This window comes from Aquarana catesbeiana, linkage group LG01 (assembly GCF_042186555.1).
Source record: "Aquarana catesbeiana isolate 2022-GZ linkage group LG01, ASM4218655v1, whole genome shotgun sequence".
NCBI lineage: Eukaryota > Metazoa > Chordata > Amphibia > Anura > Ranidae > Aquarana > Aquarana catesbeiana.
In genome coordinates this window covers 839,804,843-839,829,704 of record NC_133324.1, presented here as the reverse complement: position 1 = coordinate 839,829,704, position 24,862 = coordinate 839,804,843, and the positions used below count along the sequence as shown (strand labels likewise).

The window sequence follows — 24,862 nt, the reverse complement described above, 5'->3', positions numbered from 1 at the left end:
TGGAAAATACCTGCTCTACTCTGCTGGCAGAGAATGGGCCAGGGATGATTGCCACCCCACTACCTGCCATTACATTTACTTTGTTGCGCAGTTGCGCCAGATGCTCTACCTCCGTTTTATTATGCCCTCCCAATATGCAAGTACCTCCATTGCTACCTCACGTGCAAAATATTGTAAGATGCCTGCTCCAGACCGCTCACTGGATTTCAGCTGGTGGTCTGTGGGATCACTTTTGTTGATTAAGAGACTACCCCATTATTGTAATCAGCTATATCTAAGTTTACCATGACTGCCACGCCTATAGTAACATGGAATGTCAGGGGGGTTAATGATCTCTGCAGTTCTGCGGAAATTTCATTTCAGGAGACCCATTTACAGGGTGATACAACTGGGTTCCTACAGTATGCATGGGTGTGGAAGGCATATCATTCCACCTACTCCGCCTTTTCCTGCAGAGTAAGTGTTCTGATACATAAAGCTATAGCCTACCAAGAGCTGGATTCGCTTATTGATATATCGGGCAAATTTGTATTTTTACATTGTAAACTGTACACCATCACTATGATTTTGACATGTGTGTATATACCCCCCCCCCCCCGTTTTCCCGGGAGGTGTTACAGTTACTGTTGTCCTACCCGTCTAACAAACCTGATATTACGGTTCTGATTATGGGGGACTTCAATTGTTATTTGGATCCCAGAATGGATAGACATCCCCCTATATTGCCCCCCAGGGGTGGCCGGGGCACTAATGGCGGAGGTGGGATGCACTGATATATGGCGTATTTGGAATCCAAATAGTAAGCAATTCTCTTGTTTTTCCAAGACCCATGGCTCACTGTCGCGTATTGATCTGTGTGTGGGTACCCCAAACATGGTCGGGTGCACCTCAAAGATGGAATATTTCCCACGGGGTGTGTCCGACCATTCCCTGCTGGCTCTGTGGTTGCTTACCCAGCCACCTGGTCTGTTACCCAGGGCTCCATGGAAGCTGAACGCTTTCTGGCTTAAGTTGTTTACTTCACAGGAACGAAAAAAGTAGGCCGTCCAGTTCTAAACACCATAGTTTGCCGCCCCCCCACCCCCCCACCCCAAAAAAAAACAGCACTGGCAACAAAGCTAATTAAGGGAACGGAGAAACTCATCTATAGGGAAAGACTGCAAGCATTGAACTTATTCTCTCTGGAGAAGAGACGCTTGAGAGGGGATATGATATCAATCTACAAATACTGTACTGGCGACCCAAGCATAGGGAAAAAAACGAGTGAAATTTAAAAAGACACATGGCCATTCACTAAAGTTGGAAGAGAAGTGGTTTAACCTTAAACTCCATAAAGGGTTCTTTACTCTTAGAGTGGTAAGGATGTGGAATTCCCTTCCACAAGCAGTGAAAGGGAGCATCGATAACATCGAAAAAACTATTAGATGGGCACCTCAACGACCACAACATACAGGGGTATACGGTGTACTACTGACATATACATATACACACATCATAGGTTGAACTGGATGGACTGCTGTCTTTTTTTTTAACCTCACCAACTATGTAACTATGCAAGTATGTAATAGATGCATAGATAGATAGATAGATAAATAGAAGCTAATTATGTTTTGCAAAAGTCGAAAATCATTTTTCCTCCTTCAGCAAAATGTTTCCTTGTGTGTTCTTTAAAGCATTCCTTCGAGGTCTGGTTTAATTTTTAATTTATAGTAAAATCTGCCACAGAGGGGAATCTCCACCTGGAGAAGAGTATTTTTTTTTTCTTTGTATATTTTATGTATCTGAGGGCTTAGTATGCCTTGTATTTTCAGAGTTGCTTATATAGTGACCCTGTGCTGATCATACAATATAAACCTACTGTACATTACTGATTGGAGCTCCTGAAATCCTATCAAATGAAGTCTCAGCAAATAAAACGTCGTGCCTAGTTAAATGGAGATTAGAAAACCTGTGATAAAAATGCAAATTGTAGTAGCTCATAACAACTAATCAAATTTTTCTTTTCATAAGTGTAATCAATAAAAGATTATTGCTTTTTTGGTGGCATGATTTAATAAATCTAATTGACATATTACCACAAAGAGCAATGTGCACAGGATATATAAAACACATGGCAATCCTTACTGGAGCGCATTTCAGGAAAATCTAGTTCTTCCGAAGCATTCAAAACTGTAGTCATGATTCTGAACTTTTCCAATTAACACAGCCTACTCACTTGCCCTTGATGGTCTGCCAAACAACTGAGTAGATCAAGAGCTATAAAGGTACAACTAAAGGCACTTTTTTTTAGTTTTGTATACAGTGGAGAGGAATTAAACACTCAGTTAGGTTTTTATTGCTGCATTACAGCTTCACTTTAACTGACAATTGTACAGTCATGCAACACTGTACACAAGTTCACTTGTAAATGTTTTCCCCACAAATAGAACCTTCTTTTGGTGGTATTTGATCACGACTATGTTTTTTAATTTTTGCAGTATAAACCAAAAAAATGTAGACAAAAAAAACAATATTTTTTTGCTTTCTGCTATAAAGCATATACCCCCAACCCCCCCCCCCAAAAAAAAAATAGAAAAATCTAATTTCTCCATAAATTTAGGCCAATATGTATTCTGCTAAATATTTTTGGGAAAAAAATCCCAATAAGCGTATATATTTATTGGTTTGCACAAAAGTCATAGCATCTACAAAGTATGGGATATATACTGGAATTTTAATTTATTTTTATTTTTTTTATACTAGTAATGGCGGTGATCAGCGACTTATAGCAGGACTGCGATATTGCAGTGGACAGTCTGACGCTAGCTGACACTTTAGACACTTTGTGGGAACCAGTGACACTAATACAGTGATCAGTGCTAAAAATATCCAATGTCACTGTACTAATGACACTGGCTGGGAAGGGGTTAAACATGTAGGATGATCAAAGGGTTAAATGTTTGCCTAACCAGTGTTTTTATGTACTATGTGTGCTGTTTTTAATAAGGAATGTGATGGATGAATGAAAATCCATCACATCCCTGCTTACAGAACAAAGATCTGCCTTGTTTACATAGGCAGAGCTCTGTTCTGTGTCTCTCCTCGCCGATCAGCCAGTGGCGATGGACATCCATTGACCCACATCTGCTGATCAGCTTGTGCTGTGTCTAAACCCACTAACCAGAAGTGCCGGATCACATACTAGGTACGTGATCAGGCACAAGAGAGCCTCTCTTCGCCGTATAACTAAGTTATGCAGTCGGAAAGTGGTTAATGTATCTAGTGCACCATAACCAAGCACTGTGATTATACCGCTCAGTATCTGCATTTTAATTAGTTTCCAAAAATTTGTGGCAAAAAAAATGAGTTTTTATACTATTCCGTTTTTTTTTTTATGGAAAATAAGGGAAACATGTTTTTTTTAAATTTTGTATTTCCTTTTTTATACTAAACAATAAACCCCCCCCCCCCCCCCCCCCACCAAAGAATATTAAATACCACCAAGAGAAAGCTGTATCTGTCCCCAAAAATGTATATGAAATTTGGGTACATTGTTGTATAACAGAGTAATTGTCAGTCGAAACTATCACAGCCCTAAAAACTGAAATATAGCCTGGTAATGAAGATTAGTTGCAAGGTAATAACAATTTAAAAGTGTATTTAGCACCTCAGATTTCATTATATAGTAGCAAGGTCCAGCATGCCTAATCCTGTCTTTATTACGATGAAGCAGCCAGTCACAGAATTGGACCTATTTAGTAAGCCCAGTGTCAGATGCCAACTTTTTGTGCCAGGTTTGAGAATTAATGCATGTTTTCAAAAATGCCTTCAGATAGTGGGCTCTATGGCCCAGCCCTGAGTAGTTAAGAATTTAGTAATGACATCCCAGTACTCACAAAGCCTTACCTGCTGCTCAGGATTTGTGAGTCTTTATTAAAGCTCTGTTCATGGATACCATGGACTGTGTAGTAAAGACGCAATGGGGTTGATTTACTAAAACTGGAGTGCAAAATCTGGTGCAGCTATTCAAAGAAACCAATCAGCTTCCAGGTTTATTTGTTAAAGCTTAATTGAGCAAGCTGAAGTTAGAAGCAGATTGGGTAGCATGCAGAGCATGCAAAGCTACACCAGATTTTACACTCTCCAGTTTTAGTAAATCAACCCCAATGCATAAGGAACATATGTACATTTATTAACTAAAATGAACTAGAAAAGTCATGCATTTGCTACAATTAAATATTTGTGTGGTGAAAAGTCGATTTGTACCTAAATTACAGAGTAGGTAAAAGAAAAAACTGAATAAAATGTCACAAAACATTCTTCAGGTGTGTCTCAGAGCTTTTTTCAGATATAAACTACCACCTTGTGTTCCAAGCCTACCATTACCAAGCACTTAGCGTGATACCATATTGAGATAATGGCAAGATTACTGCTCTGGAAGAACAGATCCATGAAGTGCTAGCGTTGTGTTTCTGAAGTGAAACATCACAGGCAGCAGCAAGGCCGTGTAAGTGATGGGTCATTGGGTTTGGCTAGCAAAACAGTACGATGAACACCGATGTGGGTTTTGTAACTAATAGCAACTCATATGATTTTAGCATACTTAGTTATGCTATCATTTTTGATTGGATGTTATTAGCCACTCTCTTTTACACTTAAGTTTTGTCGTTTGTACTGCTTTTGAACAATGTTAAACATATGGTTTTTATGATGCATGTGATTTCATTGGAAACACACCGAAACTGCACAAAAACTGTTACATTTAGTAATCAATTGACATGCTGTTAGGTGAGCTTATTGTAGAGGGGTGTATGCCCAAAAAAACCCTACACGAAGTGTCCCGTTTCTTCTGCTTCTACTAGTTCACACTAGTAAGATTTCAGATAAAACTTGGGTCACGCAGCATCGCATGACAATAAGTGGTTCCCATTCGCATCAATGCAACACAACTGTGAGAAAGGTACAGGTGCTACTTTGGTGCGATGTGGTACAATTTTGTGCTCTATAGACTTCAATAGAAACACATTTTTGCCTGCGTTTTATGTTGGTTGTTAAGAAGCTGGCACCTGCCAGTGTCCTACCAACCAATGACTAAGATTTTAAGGGGAACCCCACACAAAACAAACAACAAAATGGCGTGGGGTCCCTCACAAAATCCATACCAGACCCTTTTCCGAACATGCAGCCTGGCAGGCCAGAAAAGGGGGAGAATGTGCATGCCCCCTCCCCTGAACCATTTCTTCAATATGGGGAATCCCCGGCTGATAGCACGGATGAGTCACTGGTTTTTAGGACACTGATAGGTGTCAGCTCCTTAACAAGCAGCATCCATTCTCCCTACCCTAACAAAAAAAACTAGTATAAAAAAACGCATCAAAAACATATCATACATTTGTCAAAACACAACCAAGTTGCACTACAAAATTGGATCAAACCACAGCCACAGTAGTGTGAACCTAGCCTTAAGAAAATACTGCATTATGTGTTTCTGTGGTAGGTTCTGTGTTCTTACAGGATCTGCTATCACTGCATCCCCAATTCATTCTACAACAAGACAAACTACATAGAATATTCATTAACCAAAAACAATTTTGTTATAAAAGAAGATATTCAAGAGCAACTAAACATATCGATACTCATCCCCTCTCTAGCGGTGCAACGTCCATGAGATCCATCACAGGAACCAACATCTTTTCCATCTTGATGGCCTGGCCAGGATGACATAACTCCTTACATACCTATACACATTGGTCCTGGCAGCGAGGCGTGTCGCATGTACACAGAGCTGCACTTGTAGATTAAAAGCATTTAGGTAGCCACAGATGTGGACATTGTAAGGCATGCCCTTATATCCCCACTTTTAAAGAATTTGAGTATGTGGGAAAGTCAATTCCACAATTTAGGCGCAGAGTATTGGAGTATGTAAATGACATTGCACAAAAAAGAGCCAATTGCAAGGTATGTCCATGAAAAACATGGTGGTAAAGCTGAGGTATAGAACAATTTAAATTGGGCCCAAGGAAAGGTGACCTGGATAAACATCTAATGAAATTGGAAGTGAGATGGATCTTCCGTCTTAATTCTTGTGCTCCATCTTGGCTTTTAATGAAGGCTTTACATTTCTATATTTCACACGTGATTAAAAATCTTTGGATTTATTGTCTAACCACTTTAACCACTTGCTTATTGGGCACTTATACCCCCTTCCTGCCCAGGCCAATTTTGAGCTTTCAACGTTGTTACATTTTGAATGGCAATTGCGTGGTCATGCTATGTACCCATATGAAATTTTTATCATTTTTTTTCACAAAAATAGAGCTTTCTTTTGGTGGTATTTAATCACTACTGGGGTTTTTAATTGTGTGTTAAACAAACAAAAAAAGACCGAACATTTTGAAAAAAAAATAAAAGTTTTCATATTAGACATAGTCAGAAATTCAAGCCGAAGTCGGTAACATAAGCAAGCAGCAGATATAACAGGCAGGGGTGATCCAAGAGAGGTGTCAGATGTAGCCGGGTCAGGAACAAGGTTGGCAGACTTTTTAGAATCAGGAACACAGGAACCAGAGCTGAAGACAATCCAGCACTGAGACCAGGCAGACTTTCAGACTTTCATAGGCTGCTGGGCGTCAAAATCTGTAAATGTCTGCACACGCCTACTTGTACACACTATGCTTATGACTCTGCACATGCGCATAAGAATGGGTACCTGCTGCACAGGATCCCTGGCCCATTCTTGTACACTCTGCATGTAATGTGTCACCAAGCCCTGGTTCTAAAGCTCATGTGCCACATATCACAACCTAACCTGTGGCTAATTTAGCTAGCTACAATGCAGATAACCTGTATCTGCAGATACAATGCAGATAACCTGTAGGTAGCCAATTGTACCACCACTAACTTCACTGCTTATGTTTTACCATGACTATGAGCTATAATTTTAGTGACAACTTGAGCGTGCAATCTGGTACTGCAGGAAACCATAGTTTTCTGTAGAAGGATTATTACAGACATGGTCAGAATTTATGCTACATATGAATTAAACACTTCAACACATAGCTGTGTTGTACATTTACTGTGCAATTGCCCTATATTAGATGCATCATGCAGTTTTTTTGTCTTTTGAAAGTCGCAGGGTGAGATATGTATAATAATTATGTTGCATTAAGGTATATACATACATTTCAATTCTTCAGTACAAAAACTGTGCAATGAATTCTTTAATTGTTGTTTAGTAGATGTGCAATGTATTTGTCGTACCTTTGACCTATGTTGCCTACTCTGATTATTCCGTTAAATATGTCCTGTTGTTACTTCAATAAATGCTGATGAATGCTGCCAAAATGGTGAATCACTGGGTCTCTGGGCTATTCAGGCAGATTATGGCGTGTGGGAGGGCATAGTACATAGCTTCCTGAAAACATTATGGCACCCTGTCTCAATACTTCTATCAGGAGCCAACAGCCCTGGAGCAAGCAGTATGTTGGCTCTTGTTAGGAGTTATGCAAATATTAAAGTAGAACTTCACTTTCTCAATTAACATTGACTATTTTTAATCCTTATTTTGCTAGCATTAGGACATAGATAATATATCAAATTTACTAGTTAAAATTGTATTTTTTTTTTACATTTGTTCAGTTACTTCCTGGTTTCCAGGCTTAGGCAAATGATGTCATGCCTCCCAGCAGTCTTCAGGAGGGGAGGAGGGGTTTTCTCAGCTAAGAACATCCTACTGCCTGCATGCCTGAGCTAAGCACAGATGGATTCACGGAAAGTAAATGTTAGATGAATCATCTGCCTTTACCTAAGATGGCCATGGCCAGAAATGCTAGGGGTGTTTTTGAAGGTGATTTCAAAGCAAAATAAAACATAGGGTGAGTTTACGAAATGAAAAATCAATTAAATAGCATTTTTGGTTTGTGGTGTGTAGTTCTGCTTTAAATGGCCTTAAAGTGGTTGTAAAGTCAGAAGGTTTTTTCTATCTTAATACATTCAATGTACTAAGATAAAAGGCCTTCTGTGTGCAGCAGCCCCCCTAATACTTACCTAAGCCCCATCTCTGTCCAGTGATGTCCATGAGTGCCTCGGCCGTCCAGGACTCTCCTCCTGACTGGCTGAGGCACAGCAGCACCATTGGCTCCAGCTGCTGTCAAACAAAGTCAGTTAGCCAATCAGGGGAAAGAGGAGGTGGGGCCGAACCGGGGCTCTGTGTCTGAACAGACACAGGGAGCTGTGACTCGGCTTGGGTGCCCCATAGCAAGCTTCTTGCTGTGGGGGCACTCAGCAGCAAGGCGGGGCCAAGAACACTGAAGAGGGACCTGAGAAGAGGAGGATCTGGGCTGCTTTGTGCAAATCCACTGCACAGGGCTGGTAAGTATAACATGTTCATTATTTTTAGGGAAAAAAAAAACAAGACTTTACAATTACTTTAAGAGTGGATGTCAGTCTGGAAGAATGGACATTACTAGACAGACTGCATTTGCATGCAACCTGTGTAGGAATGCCCATTATTTCAAACTGCCTGCAGTCAGGCCCTTAGTAATGGCCACATGCGATTCTGAGCCTCCAAGACTGAAAGAACTGAGGTTCAGTAAACTGAAGATCAGGAACCGTAAGGCTGGGGAGGAAAGACTAATTGATGCTGGATGTCCTCCAGTTAGGAAATGAGGAGGGCTGTAAATGATTTGCTGCAGCTTCTAATAAACACCGTGAGAAGTTCACAGTGTGCAGTGAAATCAGAGTAAGTCATTTCAGTATGGGAGAGAAGCAGTAACAACTGTGCAAAACTGAAGATAAATCTAGAGTTCAAATTTAATAATGTGATTTAGCCAAGTGAAATGTGGTATGACCAGTTTGCTGAACAGGATCTTCAGGCAATAAAGAGCCGCACATAATGTCCAGCTTATACAGTGCTAAAGAAGGCTGCCAAAGATGGCAGAAAATGCTGTTTAGAGAATGTGAACATGCTACAGGTTTGGTTGGAGACTGGAGACATTGTACAGAAGACTGTGAGACATGTTACATGTAGTGTTGAGCAAAGGGTTCAGCCCGAACATCGCCCGTTCAGGTGTTCGCTGAACACCCAAATTTACTGTGCGTTCGGCGGTATGTTCGCCCACCGAGCGCACAGTCAATATGTTGTTAGGAGCAGGGCCAGGAAGCCGGCCACCACGTCCTTAACAACTTGCAGCCGTGAAGTACATTTAACTGCATTTTTCTTTAGAAATTTTATTTTTGCTGCAGCAGGTTCTATACATGCTACAAATGTACCACTTTACAGGCAGACTAAGCCCCCCCCCCCCGACATTATATTTAAAGGAATGTTTTTATTTTATTGTTTCATTTTAAGCATCATTAACCGCTTAAGCCATGGATCATTTGGCTGCCCAAAGACCAGAGCATTTTTTGCGATTCGGTACTGCGTGGCTTTAACTGACAATTGCATGTGGCTCCCAAACAAAATTGATGTCCTTTTCTCCCCACAAATAGAGCTTTCTTTTGGTGGTATTTGATCACCTCTGCGGTTTTTATTTTTTGCGCTAAAAATAAAAAAACGCATTTTTTTTACTTTTTACTATAATAAATATCCCCAAAAAATATATTAAAAAAACATTTTTTTCCTCAGTTTAGGCCGATACATATTCTTCTACATATTTTTGGTAAAAAAAATCGCATTAAGCGTTTATTGATTGCTTTGTGCAAAAGTTATAGCATCTACAAAATAGGGGATAGTTTTATGGCATTTTTATTAATATTTTTTTTTTCTGTACTAGTAATGGTGGTAATCAGCGATTTTTATCGTGACTGTGACATTATGGCGGACAGATCGGACACTTTCGGCGTGATTTTGGGGCCATTCACATTTATACAGCGATCAGTGCAATTAAAAATGCATTGATTACTGTGTAAATGTGACTGGCAGTGAAGGAGTTAACCACTAGGGGGCAGTGAAGGGGTTAAGTGTGTCCTAGGGAGTTATTCTAACTGTGGGGGGGCATGGCTATGTGTGACATGACACTGATCACTGATTACAGGGAGCTCTGATCAGTGTTCTGTCACTAGGCAGAACGGGGAAATGCTTGTTTACATCAGCATTTCCCCGTTCTTCCTCTCTGGGAGACGATCGCGGGTATCCCCATGGACATCGTTTCCGCGAGACCCGCAATCACACTCACGGAGGTCGCGGCGGGTGCGCGTGAGCCCGCAAACCGCTTCTTAAAGGGTAAAGTACAGGTACATTAATCTGCCTGCACGTGCCCTTCTGCCAACATATATCGGCGTGAGCCGGTCGGCAAGCAAGTAAAATCACTACTCATTTAAAAACAATTGTTTTTAAAAATATTTGCATCGATACATGTCCCCTAGGATAGTACTCAGAACCCCATACCCTTTGTATGCCCAATAACTTGCATATAAGCCTTTAAAATTAGGACTTTTGATTTTTCAAGTTCGCACCCCATAGACTTTAATGGGGTTCGGTGTTCGGGTCTAAACTTTTTGCGATGTTCGGCTGTTCTGGTGTGAACTGAACCAGGGGGGTGTTGGGCCCATCTCTAGTTACATGAGACTAAAAGAGGTCATTGCTATTACCTCTCTACAAATCAATGCTTCCACTACTACTCCCACTACAGACTGCTGGGGTCCAAAGGTTACACAAGTACCAAGGGGCTTGCACGTGGCCCTTGAACCGCAGGTTGGACAACGGGTACCTAAACTGAACTCTCCAAAACTTTTTTCTAAATCATCAACAGCCATTATTTAACTATCTAAAGCATTCACAAGACATGAAAGAGACAATTTTACAGCTGATTACTCAAAGGAAGAATATGTGTATAATAAACTGTAGCTAGCAATTAGGTTGTCACCTCCTTTGTTGTTGAGTTTTCAAAATTGTATGACAGATATACTTTCTTAAGCAGGAGTACTGCATGCTCTCTAGCTCAAGGAAAAAAAATCCATCTATCTCTAGTCTCCGACTATCTGTGCATTCCTCCTTTACCAATGGAATAACTATTTGTACAAAAACATTGTTACTGATGCCTTAGAGCCACAAATACCATTTGTACATGCAACCAGTTCTACAAGTTTGCATAGGTGTATATATTATTAATTAGGCTACACATTTCCTAGATAATTCTGTTTACAAAACCTTTGTTGGAACAGGTCCCTGTATTGTAGTTTCATTGTCAGGCAGTGTTCAGGTAAGAATTGTATTGTAAAAATATGAAGCTAAGGCCTCGTTCACATGGGTGCTTTGGCTGGTACACCGTGAATAGACCGTTTTTTTCAGTGTCTCAAGACTCTGGGTGCAGGCTGGGTGCAGGTTCAAGTCTATTGTGAGACAGTGGCTGCACAGACACAGACACTAATGCCCTGTACACACGGTCGGATTTTCCGATGGAAAATGTGTGATAGGACCTTGTTGTCAGAAATTCCGACCGTGTGTAGGCTCCATCACACATTTTCCATCGGATTTTCCGACACACAAAGTTTGAGAGCAGGCTATAAAATTTTCCGACATCAAAATCCGTTGTCGGAATTTCCGATCGTGTGTACACAAATCCGACGCACAAAGTGCCACGCATGCTCAGAATAAATAAAGAGATGAAAGCTATTGGCTACTGCCCCATTTATAGTCCTGACATAAGTGTTTTACGTCACCGCATTCAGAACGATCGGATTTTCTGACAACTTTGTGTGACCGTGTGTATGCAAGACAAGTTTGAGCCAACATCCGTCGGAAAAAATCCTAAGATTTTGTTGTCGGAATGTCCGATCAATGTCCGACTGTGTGCACGGGGCATTATTCTAAGGGGAACGGCCTGCGGGTAAGTGACACCAAACACACACAGTCTGTGCTGAAAATGCATTATCATTAGGGGATCAGTCACAATAAAAGCATTTGTTTGGACACAGTAGAAAAACAGAGGCGCAGGAAGTCTCTCATAGTGTAGTAAAAACAATTTATTAAATAAAAGCACAATAAAAACACAACAGGAATTGCACTCACAAGAGTTGCTTGGTAACACAAATTGCTAATCAGCCAATCACATGGCAGTAACTCAATGCATTTAGGCATCTAGACGTGGTGCAGATGACTTGCTGAAGTTCAAACTGAGCATCAGAATGGGGAAGAAAGGGGATTTAAGTGACTTTGAACGTGGCATGGTTGTTGGTGCCAGACAGGCTGGTCTGAGTATTTCTAAAATTGCTGATCTACTGGGATTTTCACGCACAACCATCTCTCCAGTTTACAGAGAATGGTCTGAAAAAGAGAAAATATCCAGTGAGCGGCAGTTGTTGATGCAATGGGCAGACTGGTTCGATATGATAGAAAGGCAACAGTAACTCAAATAGCCACTCGTTACAACCAAGGTATGCAGAATACCATCTCTGTATGCACAACACATCGAACCTTGCAACAGTTGGGCTACAGCAGCAGAAGACCACACCGGGTGCCACTCCTGGCAGCAAAGAACAGGAAACTGAGGCTCCAATTCGCACAAACTCACCCAAATTGGACAATATAAGATTGGAAAAATATTGCCTGGTCTGATAAGTCTCGATTTCAGCTGTAACATTCAGATGGTAGGGTCAGAATTTGGCATAGATTTACGAGGGTTTTGGAAACATTCCTCAGAGATTTTAGTCCATATTGACATGATAACATCACGCAGTTGCTGCAGATTTGTCGACTGCACATCAATGATGTGAATCTCCCATTCCACCATCCTGCCTTGTATCAACCAGTCAGGCTGGTGGTGGTGCTGTAATTTGTGGGGGATATTTTCTTAGCAGACTTTGGGCCCCTTAGTACCAACTGAGTATTGTTTAAATGCCACGGCCACCTAAGTATTGTTGCTGACTATATCCATCCTTTTATGACTACAGTGAAGCCATCTTCTGATGGCTCCTTCCAGCAGGATAATGCACCATTTCACAAAGCTCAAATCATCTCACCACTGGTTTCTTGAACATGACAATGAGTTCACTGTACTCCAATTGCCTCCACAGTCACCAGATCTCAATCCAATACAGCAGTGGTCATCAACCCTTTCCTCGGGGCCCACTAACAGGCCAGGTTTGCAAGATAACTGAAATACATCACAGGTGATCTCATTTGCTGCTCAGTGATTGCAGTATTCTAGTCTGCATCTCCCCAAGGTAATACATAAAACCTGGTCTGTTAGTGGGCCCTGAGGACAGGGTTGATGACCACTGCAATACAGCACCTTTATGGTGGAATGGGAGATTCACATCATTGATGTGCAGTCGACAAATCTGCAGCAACTGCGTGATGCTATCATGTCAATATGGACTAAAATCTCTGAGGAATGTTTCCAAAACCCTGGTAAATCTATGCCACGAAGAATTGAGGCAGTTCTGAAGGCAAAAGGGGGTCCAACCCGGTGCTAGCAAGGCTTACTTAATAAAGTGGCTGGTGAGTGTATATCCACTTTAGTAGGATCACATTTGTACTCAGTCCAACAAGCCACCATCATCAAAAGGGGAGTGAGGCAGCACCTCTGGTTGTGACAGGAGCCACTTATCTGTAGCTGTGTATAGGATTAATCCGAGCTACCGCTCTCAGTCTTGACAGGAACGCCACAAGGAAACACTGCTTTCCTCCACCCTAGAAATTGATCAGAACATGTTTCGAGGAGGACCTCCTCTTCCTCAGCTTACTGTTTGGACACATACTGCAGAAGTGCTGTTTATTTAACCTTAATAACCTGCTTATTGTACATGCAACAGGATTTAAAAAAATATTTTAGCAATATGCATACCATGCTGAGAGATGGAAGAATCTGTCCTGGAGAGTGCTGGCTGGTGCAAGTGTGTCCTATCATTACCAGGACCACATCTCAGCCAATGCTTGAATGTGGCTTATGTACTATAAAAAGGTAATTCCTAAGTAACAATAGGTCAATTCCGACATGTCATAATGAGCCCCCTTAGGACCTATATAAACCGGCTTTTTTTTGCTTTAGCCATACAAGTTAATGGGATTGCAAAACCTACTTGGAGCAGGTCAGAAGGAGGTCAACTGCAAGTAAAATGCACCTGTTTATTTCTCAAAAATATTTCAAACTGATGCCATCAGCACAATCCCAAGGCCTGTCAACATAGGCCCATATTTCACAGCCAAATCCGTCAGGGGTGGGCTAAAATCTTTTACTATCAGTGGCCTTCATCAGGCCCTGAGAACTAAACTTAATGATGTTGTTGCGCCAAAATACTGTCATTTTTTATATCTTACTGATGAAGTGAAGATGAAATATACATTATATATCTTATTTTAAATGGAAAAAAAGCAGTAAAAATCGAAAGATCAAATGTCTCAACTCTCTGGTTGTGTTCGGTTTTATGAGTCAAACACAGCCAAGCTGAGAAAATATTTGCACCTGCTCATCTACTCATGAGCAATCCTCGAGATACAAGTAACCTTCATCTCCTAGGAAAGATAACCCCCAGCAGCTGAAAGTTTGAATGCCTCGCTTCACAGCATTAAAACAAACACACAGGTTTTTCTGTTGACTTATCCTCTGTAAGCTTTGTTCACTCTGTTTCACATTTTATTCTATGGCAGTGAACTGTTTAATTTGTACTGCTAAGCCTAATTACCCAAATTCCATAGGGATCTCGCCATGTCAGATGTAAACCGTGTTAATTCGTTTGTGCAGGGCCTGCTTGGAGAGAAATATGGAACCATACGAATCCCGGGAGAGGTTGAATCCTCTGAATTTGAAATGATTCTGGATGCGGCTATCGAAGCCAAACTGGAAACGAGGACCCTGGAAGAATGGTATTGCAGAGATGAAAACTCTGTCCCCCCGGCATATTACCTCAGACCGAAAGCCGAAATGTTGAAGAGCCACAACAACCCTGTGAGTATTACATGTAACCTGGGGGCTCTCTCCCCTGGGGACAGATAATGTGTAATTGTATTAGGTACTGAACAAGAACATTAGAAAGTAAAGAACAATGTCCCCTTAAATGGGATAAAATATCAGGACAAGTAGTATTCTAACAGCAAAAAAAAAAAAAAAATCATGCAAATCTGTTTGAAAAATTAGCAATAAGTGTTAATATGGCTAAAACAAAAAAATCTATGTGCCTTATGCAGTTAGCAGTTTATGTATGAAATATGCTAACGTTATTATTCCTTGTTGCTGATCTCATTCAGTCAAAATTCTTGGTTTTTTTTTTTGTTTTTTTTTAAATTGGCATTGCAAAATAAACAGGTGAAAATAATTGGTTGCACTGGCCAATAAGAAATGTTTTAATACAATGTAATGTGCTATTCTTACCAATGGGGGCAAGGGCAGATTAGGATCTCCGAGAAGACCTAGTAAATATGCCAACCCATACCCGCAGCATTTACTAATTACTTTTGCTGTTCATTAATGACCTGCAGAGTCAACTGTGATATGCATCTTGGAAACTGTGGTCAGTTAATGAACTGCATGTGTTTCAAGATCCACCTTTGTTCCAAAGAGTAATTTACAATTGATCGGATAATGCCTTCGAGGAAAGGCTCTGATCTAAATCTGTGCATATAGACTACAGAAAATCAGTTGTTCAGATTTATAAATATACGTTGTATAATTAATGTTTTAATGTTTCATGGGGTTTTAGATTTCAGAGCTGTAAAACAGGCGGTCAATCATTGTAGTATTATATTGTTTTAAATTCTAACAACATATATACCCTAACTTCAGGATCGGGATCATTTATTAAAATGTTAAGAATCTTACACACTAAATAGCAAGCTACTGTTAGAGGCTTGAGAGCCCGATATTAGTTTATGTTACAAATGTTCAAGTAGAAATCTCAGTTATTTAAAGTGTTACTAAACCCAGGACCCTGCATTCATTATATCTGATCTCCAACAGTACACAGAACATGGACATGCAATTATTTTAGTAAATATAAACTGCTAAATACCTTTTCTCATCAGTTGTTATGACTTCTGTCAGTGTCTGGTTAGAGCTTTTAGGAGGAGTTTTCATTCTACTCTGACTGTCCTATGAGGTTGTATGAACCTTGACCCTCTTGTCTGGACAATGCGGATTGGCCTTGTGCAGATCACATGCACCCTCTGTGCATGTGCAGATTGACCCTAATGTTCTGTGCTATCTGGAGATGGATTGAGGACCGTAAAAAAGGGAAGGATCAGAGAAGACAGGAACAAACAGCCTTTTTACACAATGTGGAGGATTAATCCCTTAGGTTCCACAGTGCGTATAACAAGCATGCTTTACTGCATATACAGACTGGTTTTACTGTTGAGAGTTTAGTAACCCTTTAACCACTTGCCGACTGCTGCACGCCAATATACGTCAGCACAATGGCAGCGGTAGGCAAATGGACGAACCTGTATGTCTCTTTTAATTTGCGGGGCTAGTGTGTTCTCACGCCACTGGCGGGGTGCGCGAGCGCCCGCCGCGTACATCGTGACTGTGCCTGCGGGTCCCGCGGACTCAATGTCTGCCGGTTTCCCGCGATCGTGTCACAAGCCATTTCCCTGTTCTGCCTATTGACATGACAGGGATCTACTGCTCCCTGTCATCTGGAGGAGTGATCGCTGTCATGTGAGTGGTAGCCCATCCCCCACAGTTAGAATCACTCCCTAGGACACACTTAACCCCTTGATCGCCCCCTAGTGTTTAACCCCTTCCCTGCCAGTGACATTTTTACAGTAATCAGTGCATTTTTATAGCACTGATCGCTGTATAAATGACAATGGTCACAAAATAGTGTCAAAAGTGTCTGATGTGTCCGCCATAATGTCACAACAAAAATTGCAGATCGCTGCTATTACTAATAAAAAAAAAATTAACAATAAAAATGCCATAAATCTATCCCCTATTTTGTAGACGCTATAACTTTTGCGCAAACCAATCAATATATGCTTATTGCGATTTTTTTTTGTACCAAAAATATGTACAAGAATACATATCAGCCTAAACTGTGGAAAAACTTTGTTTTTTTATATATCTTTTGGGGGATGTTTACTATAGCAAAAAAAATAGCTTTTTTTTCAAAAGTGTTGCTCTTTTTTTGTTTATAGCGAATAAAATAAAAACCACAGAGGCGATCAAATACCACCAAAAGAAAGCTCTTTTTTGTGGGAAAAAAAGGACATCAATTTTGTTTTGGTGTAACGTTGCACAGTCACGCAATTGTCAGTTAAAGCGACGCAGTGCCGAATCGCAAAAAGTGCTCTGGTCAGGAAGGGGGTAAAATCTTCTGGGGCTGAAACGGTTAAGTTCTTCAATTTGATTCTCTCTTAGGGCTCATTCACACCAGTGTGTGTGTTGCATTTTTTTGCACTTTATTGAAAATTCACAAAATGACATTTCATTAAACTCTATGTACCACAGTGAATTACAACTTATTGCTTAGCAGTGACATGCTGTGACCTGCATTGTGCTGCATAAAATGAGTAGACATGCTTCGCTTTTCCACCGCAGACACCACCACACATATATGGTGGGAACAGCGCAAATAGAAAACTATTGTTTTCTATGATCCCTTGCATTGAGCCTGAGTTGATTAATGTAGCTAGCGAACACAGTGTAAGCAAGCCTTTTACTGAAACAGATATGACCAAATAAACTTTTCAGATTAAAGGTGCTGGTGAATGATGCATAGCTTTCTTCACTTAAAGTGGTGTTCCGGCCGAAATTATACTTTTTAAACAAAAATATCCCTATAATACACAAGCTTAATGTATTCTAGTAAAGTTAGTCTGTAAACTAAGGTCTGTTTTGTTAGTTTATAGCAGTAGTTTGTTATTTTATAAACTTACAGCAGGCCGTGGCCATCTTAAGTGTGGGCATCTGAAGCCAGACTGTATTTCTTCCTGCATCTCATCATTGCAGATCTCGCACATGCTCAGTGCAGCAGAAGCAGTGTAATAGGTTTCAGATCAGGTTTCCATAGCAACGGCAGTGTCAGAGGAAGTTGCCGCCCCTTCCCAGAAGGCATTGCAAACAGGAAATGATGCGATGGGCCACGGCCAGGGAAGAGGAAGTGAAAAATGAATACAGCAGATATATAGTAGGTGCTGAGAAAAAAAAAAAATATCCAATTCGTTTACAGTGCACAGTTTAGTGAGGGATGCTGAAGAGTTGTAAAAGTAAAGTGCATGGAACTCCACTTTAAAGATCAGTACTGGTAGTTTTTAGTATAGAGAATGAATCCTTATTGGGTAGATTTTCCATCACTCCTTGTCTAGATGGAAAATGTAAAAAAATCTTATCAATGTAGCACTACTCCCGAAATGGCGACATGATTTTTGGGTTCCTCTGTTCCTGGTGCAGACGCTCTAAATCAGGGGTGTCAACGGATGTCAACATCAGCATTATGGTTGTTCTCAAAGGACTGGTTGTATCTGTAATCTGAGAATAGGTGGAGGAATTCAACCATGCCCATCCCTTCACTGCTGAACTACATTGAATGGAGGGTGTGGCCAAATTGCACAGTGGGAAGATCTTAAGGAGGAAATAAATGCCATGGGTATGTTATATGTGAAGTTCAGTATGGCGCTATGTGCAGAGTGCAGGGTTCAGCAATGCGTTATGTACAGCGTGCAGTGTTGAGGCGTGCGATACATGCAGAGTGTAGGATTTAGGGGTGTGCTATGCACAGTGTGCAGGGTTCAGCTCTCTTCCATAGGCTGTCCACATCTTACTTATAGCTCTCTCCCTGGGCAACATGAAATGGCCAGGTGGGCCGGATTCAGCTTGTGGGCCTTGTGTTTGACACATGTGCTCTAAATGATACCACACTCTCTGGCACACCTTGAAGCTAAGAAAAGGGTTATTAACCACTTCCATACCAGGCACTTTCCCCCTTCCTGCCCAGGATAATTTTTAGCTTTCAGCGATGTCGCAGTTTGAATGACAATTGCGCGGTCATACAACACTGTACCCAAACTAAATTTTTATCATTTTCTTCCCACAAATAGAGCTTTCTTTTGGTGGTATTTGATCACCTCTGCGGTTTCTAATTTTTGCACTATAAATGAAAAAAGATCGTCAATTAAAAGAAAAACTGATGGGCACTGATAGGCGGCACTGACGGCACTGATAGGCGGCACTGATTGGCACTGATAGGCGACACTGATGGCACTGATAGGTGGCACTGGATAGGCAGCGCTGATGAGGAGCTACTGACAGGCATTACTGAGTGGCACTGATTGGCACTTTGATGGGGCACTGGCAGGCATTACTGATGGGGCACTGATTGGCACTTTTTTGGGCACTGATTGTCACTGTTGTGGGTACTGATCTGCACTGTTCTGGGCACAGACAGGCATTTATTATGGGAACAGGCTGGCAGGTGTTGGGCACTGATTGGCACCTTTTGATGGGGGCTGTGCTGATAATCAATGTGCTGATTGTCGGCACAGACCCCCCCCTGACAGGGAGAGCTGCCGGCTCTCCCTGTCAGCGTGAACCGAGGAACTTCCTGGTTCATGCTGTGATTGGCCACAGCTGATCACGTGGTAAGAAACCTCTGTCAGAGGCTTCATACCACGATTGGATTTGCGGTGTGTCAGACTGACACACAGCACCTCCGATCGCCGTGCTGCGCACCCCCGCGCGCGCGCGCCGGCTGTGATATCCTGATCACGTCATATGACGTTCGGTCAGGATATCACAACCACTTTGCCGCCGTCACTCTGCTATATGGCGGGTGGCAAGTGGTTTATTTGGGCTTCCTACCAAGTAGGGGCAAACAACTGCAGTATCAATAAACTATGACAATTTAAACAGCGTGCACCACTATCACAGATTGCAAGCAGTGTAACAACAGATCTACAAACAGATTACACCCAAAGACCTGGATCAAACAGACAAAGTTCGAGCCTCGAGGTCTGCAGCCTAAAGAGGTGCCCTAATGAATGAGAGATACACAATGGCCTATTGGAGAGTACAATCCCCCTCTACGCTCTCTGGTCAGTGTTATGAATATTTACATTTCTGTATATTTAAGTTGACATGTATTTTGGAATCTATTCACAAATTGATATATATAGGAATATTTCTAACTAGTAGTCACAGCGCCCCCTATTATCACTTCACATTTACTGCACAGTAGTTACTTATCTATTGGTCACCAGCACTGGGGCCAAAGTCCTTGGTGGAGCACTCCAAAAAAGATTTGTAATTCCAGAAGAAAGGGGGAAAAGTGCTCAGAGAAATAGGCTAGGAATCTGTCATTCCAGAGCCAAGCATTCCCTGCCCTGCTGCTACAAGTACTCAAAGGGGCGGGCATGCTTATGAAATCATTGACCTAAAATGGCCACATGACAGTTCGTTTACCCTGCACTGACAGCTTGCCTTCTGTGTTTGGACAAACATGGGCCCAATGAGGAAAAGGGAGTAATAAGCCGTGAAGGAAACGTGGGCATGTTAAGTTAAGGTGTCTATAGCCCAGATTACTCACAACAACACAGATGAATGGGGATTGGGTTAGAAGAATACTGTTAGTGCTGTCTGTGCCTTCCTGTCCTGTCCCACCACCACTCCCGGCATAAGTATGCGCAGCCTATTGCATTAGGGTGTGCACCCCTAATACCTTGTCTGCAGTTGCACTGGACAGTGAATGAATGGTAAGTGCTCTGTGCTGAATGGTTTCCTGTTTATTCACAAACTAAAGCATAGTAAACATAGTTTACTATGCTTCAGTTATGAATGAACACAGTGAGTGTATTCACTGTATTCACTTAGAAAAGGAAGAGGCTGGTAAATTACTTATTTATTAGCCCCTTCCCCTGTTCTCCACTCTGAAACATCCCCCACAGCAGCTGGGGAGAGAGGAGGGAAGCCAGCAGCACTGCGGGGGGGGGGGGGGCGAAACACAAGGGGAAGCCTGCCTGGCCAGGAGAGGGGATCGGCACTGCACGTAGTGATTAGGGTGTGCCCAGGCACACCTGGCACACCCCCTGCTCACACCTTTGCTGCCCTGCAATTCTTGTACAGGCATCACAGATATAGGAAGCAAGGAAAAATCTCCAATTGAGTTAAAAATCCTGACAGGATATTTTTAGCTTTGCCCCTTTTGTCTAAAGCTGAAAAAAATATTTAAAAACAAGGATTTTGGGACTTTAAATGAGGTTGAGCGGGGCCGTTCAAGTCCCCACCTCCATCCCGGTAATTTGTATATAAAAAAGGGGAAAGAAGGATGGCGGGACTTTAACGAGGCACATGGGAGCAACAAAGATGGTTAAATATAAATATTTTTAAAATGGTTCAAATTATCATAAATTTATTCATATCAAGAACATTTAATGCATTGCTTTATATAAATATCCGTATATTTTATTACAATTCATCAGAACCAAGCATTTATACATAAATAAACATTCCAACAGAAAGTTGGTACAGATTATATAATATAAAGAATGAGACATGTTTTTATGGACAAAAATAGCTGTATAAATTGTAACAATGAGAGTACCCCCTACATAGGGCTGGTATGGAGAACATATTGAAAATAAACTAGAAATAAGTATAAAGGGAACGGCCATACAATGTGTTACAAAAAATGTATACATATCGGTTGATGTTAGCTCTACGCGTTTCAAGGCCTTATAGCCTATCATCAGGAGCGAAACCTTGGTAGTTGTCTATGGATAGGAAAAAACAGAGTGGATTTAAAAATATAAATATAAAATATTCTAACCTAAATCAAAAGATGGAAGGGTAAACCCAGGACGTAGGAAAACCCTCAAGCCCTGAGTTATCCCACACACTTACATGTGTATCCTTGCAGGGGTGGTGCGGGCCCGGAACCCCCAAGACCGGCCATACAGGGCCCCACACGGGAGCTGAGGGGACACCCTGCCGCCAGCACAGCCAAACACGAACAGCGCCCCACATGGGTAGAGGTGTGAATGATGATGGTATTGTAGGGGGTGACCACCAAGGTGGAAAACCTCTGTGATATGTGTGACAGAAAAAAATATGTTACAAAACATTGAGGTGAAAAAAGATAACAAAAAATGTGTAGAGGAAAGAAGGCAAAGTGTGGAGCAATAGTGATGTGTGAATGAAGGTACCTGATTATCAGTGTCTGTAGAAAAATGAGGAGATGCCTGTGTGTCTCTTGTAGCCCAAATTGAATAGGTGTATGCTGTCCTGTATGTGAAACCCATGTGAGGAAGGAGCCCATATAGGCAGCGCCGCAGCAGGGAACGCCCCCAACGTCATGCGCTGGTCCGATGGGGGGGAGAGAGGAAGACGCCGCCAACCAAGGAGTCAGACCGCCACCGCCCCACAGTCTGAGCGCCAAACAAACCCCTCCCCCAGCGGGTCAGCAGATGGAAAACACCCGGCCGGCCGCGCCGCGTGCTTGACGTCAGCGCGCACCGGCGGGGGATGCATGACATCGACGCACAGTGGGGAAACCCCCGCCCACCCAACGTCACAACCGGGCGGCGGGGGAGTCCGCAGTGCGCGTCGCAGCTCCCGATCGGGACACGGAAGGCACGGCCCAGCAGATAAACACAGCCCACACCATCACTGCACACATGCAAGGGGGGAGAGAAAAAGCATTCTTAATCAATAGACCAGAAAATAAGAAAAAAAAAAAAAAAAAAAAACGCATTGGTGAATTAGAGTCTAATACTAGCAGTTAATGGGAATTGAGTTCAAACAGCTAACAAGTAGCCATTTGAGATGATTATAAAATGAAGTGAAAATAATATATTGACAGTGCCACCATGTGCCTCCATCCCTAATTGGATTAGAAAAAAGTTTTAAAAACAAGGATTTTGGGACTTTAAATGAGGTTGAGCGGGGCCGTTCAAGTCCCCACCTCCATCCCGGTAATTTGTATATAAAAAAGGGGAAAGAAGGATGGCGGGACTTTAACGAGGCACATGGGAGCAACAAAGATGGTTAAATATAAATATTTTTAAAATGGTTCAAATTATCATAAATTTATTCATATCAAGAACATTTAATGCATTGCTTTATATAAATATCCGTATATTTTATTACAATTCATCAGAACCAAGCATTTATACATAAATAAACATTCCAACAGAAAGTTGGTACAGATTATATAATATAAAGAATGAGACATGTTTTTATGGACAAAAATAGCTGTATAAATTGTAACAATGAGAGTACCCCCTACATAGGGCTGGTATGGAGAACATATTGAAAATAAACTAGAAATAAGTATAAAGGGAACGGCCATACAATGTGTTACAAAAAATGTATACATATCGGTTGATGTTAGCTCTACGCGTTTCAAGGCCTTATAGCCTATCATCAGGAGCGAAACCTTGGTAGTTGTCTATGGATAGGAAAAAACAGAGTGGATTTAAAAATATAAATATAAAATATTCTAACCTAAATCAAAAGATGGAAGGGTAAACCCAGGACGTAGGAAAACCCTCAAGCCCTGAGTTATCCCACACACTTACATGTGTATCCTTGCAGGGGTGGTGCGGGCCCGGAACCCCCAAGACCGGCCATACAGGGCCCCACACGGGAGCTGAGGGGACACCCTGCCGCCAGCACAGCCAAACACGAACAGCGCCCCACATGGGTAGAGGTGTGAATGATGATGGTATTGTAGGGGGTGACCACCAAGGTGGAAAACCTCTGTGATATGTGTGACAGAAAAAAATATGTTACAAAACATTGAGGTGAAAAAAGATAACAAAAAATGTGTAGAGGAAAGAAGGCAAAGTGTGGAGCAATAGTGATGTGTGAATGAAGGTACCTGATTATCAGTGTCTGTAGAAAAATGAGGAGATGCCTGTGTGTCTCTTGTAGCCCAAATTGAATAGGTGTATGCTGTCCTGTATGTGAAACCCATGTGAGGAAGGAGCCCATATAGGCAGCGCCGCAGCAGGGAACGCCCCCAACGTCATGCGCTGGTCCGATGGGGGGGAGAGAGGAAGACGCCGCCAACCAAGGAGTCAGACCGCCACCGCCCCACAGTCTGAGCGCCAAACAAACCCCTCCCCCAGCGGGTCAGCAGATGGAAAACACCCGGCCGGCCGCGCCGCGTGCTTGACGTCAGCGCGCACCGGCGGGGGATGCATGACATCGACGCACAGTGGGGAAACCCCCGCCCACCCAACGTCACAACCGGGCGGCGGGGGAGTCCGCAGTGCGCGTCGCAGCTCCCGATCGGGACACGGAAGGCACGGCCCAGCAGATAAACACAGCCCACACCATCACTGCACACATGCAAGGGGGGAGAGAAAAAGCATTCTTAATCAATAGACCAGAAAATAAGAAAAAAAAAAAAAAAAAAAAACGCATTGGTGAATTAGAGTCTAATACTAGCAGTTAATGGGAATTGAGTTCAAACAGCTAACAAGTAGCCATTTGAGATGATTATAAAATGAAGTGAAAATAATATATTGACAGTGCCACCATGTGCCTCCATCCCTAATTGGATTAGAAAAAAGTTTTAAAAACAAGGATTTTGGGACTTTAAATGAGGTTGAGCGGGGCCGTTCAAGTCCCCACCTCCATCCCGGTAATTTGTATATAAAAAAGGGGAAAGAAGGATGGCGGGACTTTAACGAGGCACATGGGAGCAACAAAGATGGTTAAATATAAATATTTTTAAAATGGTTCAAATTATCATAAATTTATTCATATCAAGAACATTTAATGCATTGCTTTATATAAATATCCGTATATTTTATTACAATTCATCAGAACCAAGCATTTATACATAAATAAACATTCCAACAGAAAGTTGGTACAGATTATATAATATAAAGAATGAGACATGTTTTTATGGACAAAAATAGCTGTATAAATTGTAACAATGAGAGTACCCCCTACATAGGGCTGGTATGGAGAACATATTGAAAATAAACTAGAAATAAGTATAA

At 41.8% G+C, this 24,862-nt stretch overlaps 1 protein-coding gene across 1 annotated transcript in view; it reads left to right on the top strand.

The window, feature by feature from the left end:
* The window catches only part of NWD2 (NACHT and WD repeat domain containing 2), a 469,190-nt gene that overhangs the window by 360,839 nt on the left and 83,489 nt on the right, over positions 1-24,862 (top strand). Inside the window, exon 4 of the mRNA XM_073608949.1 lies at positions 14,664-14,867. Within this exon, the coding sequence (XP_073465050.1) occupies positions 14,664-14,867 (204 nt within the window). The remainder of the gene's footprint in view (positions 1-14,663; positions 14,868-24,862) is intronic.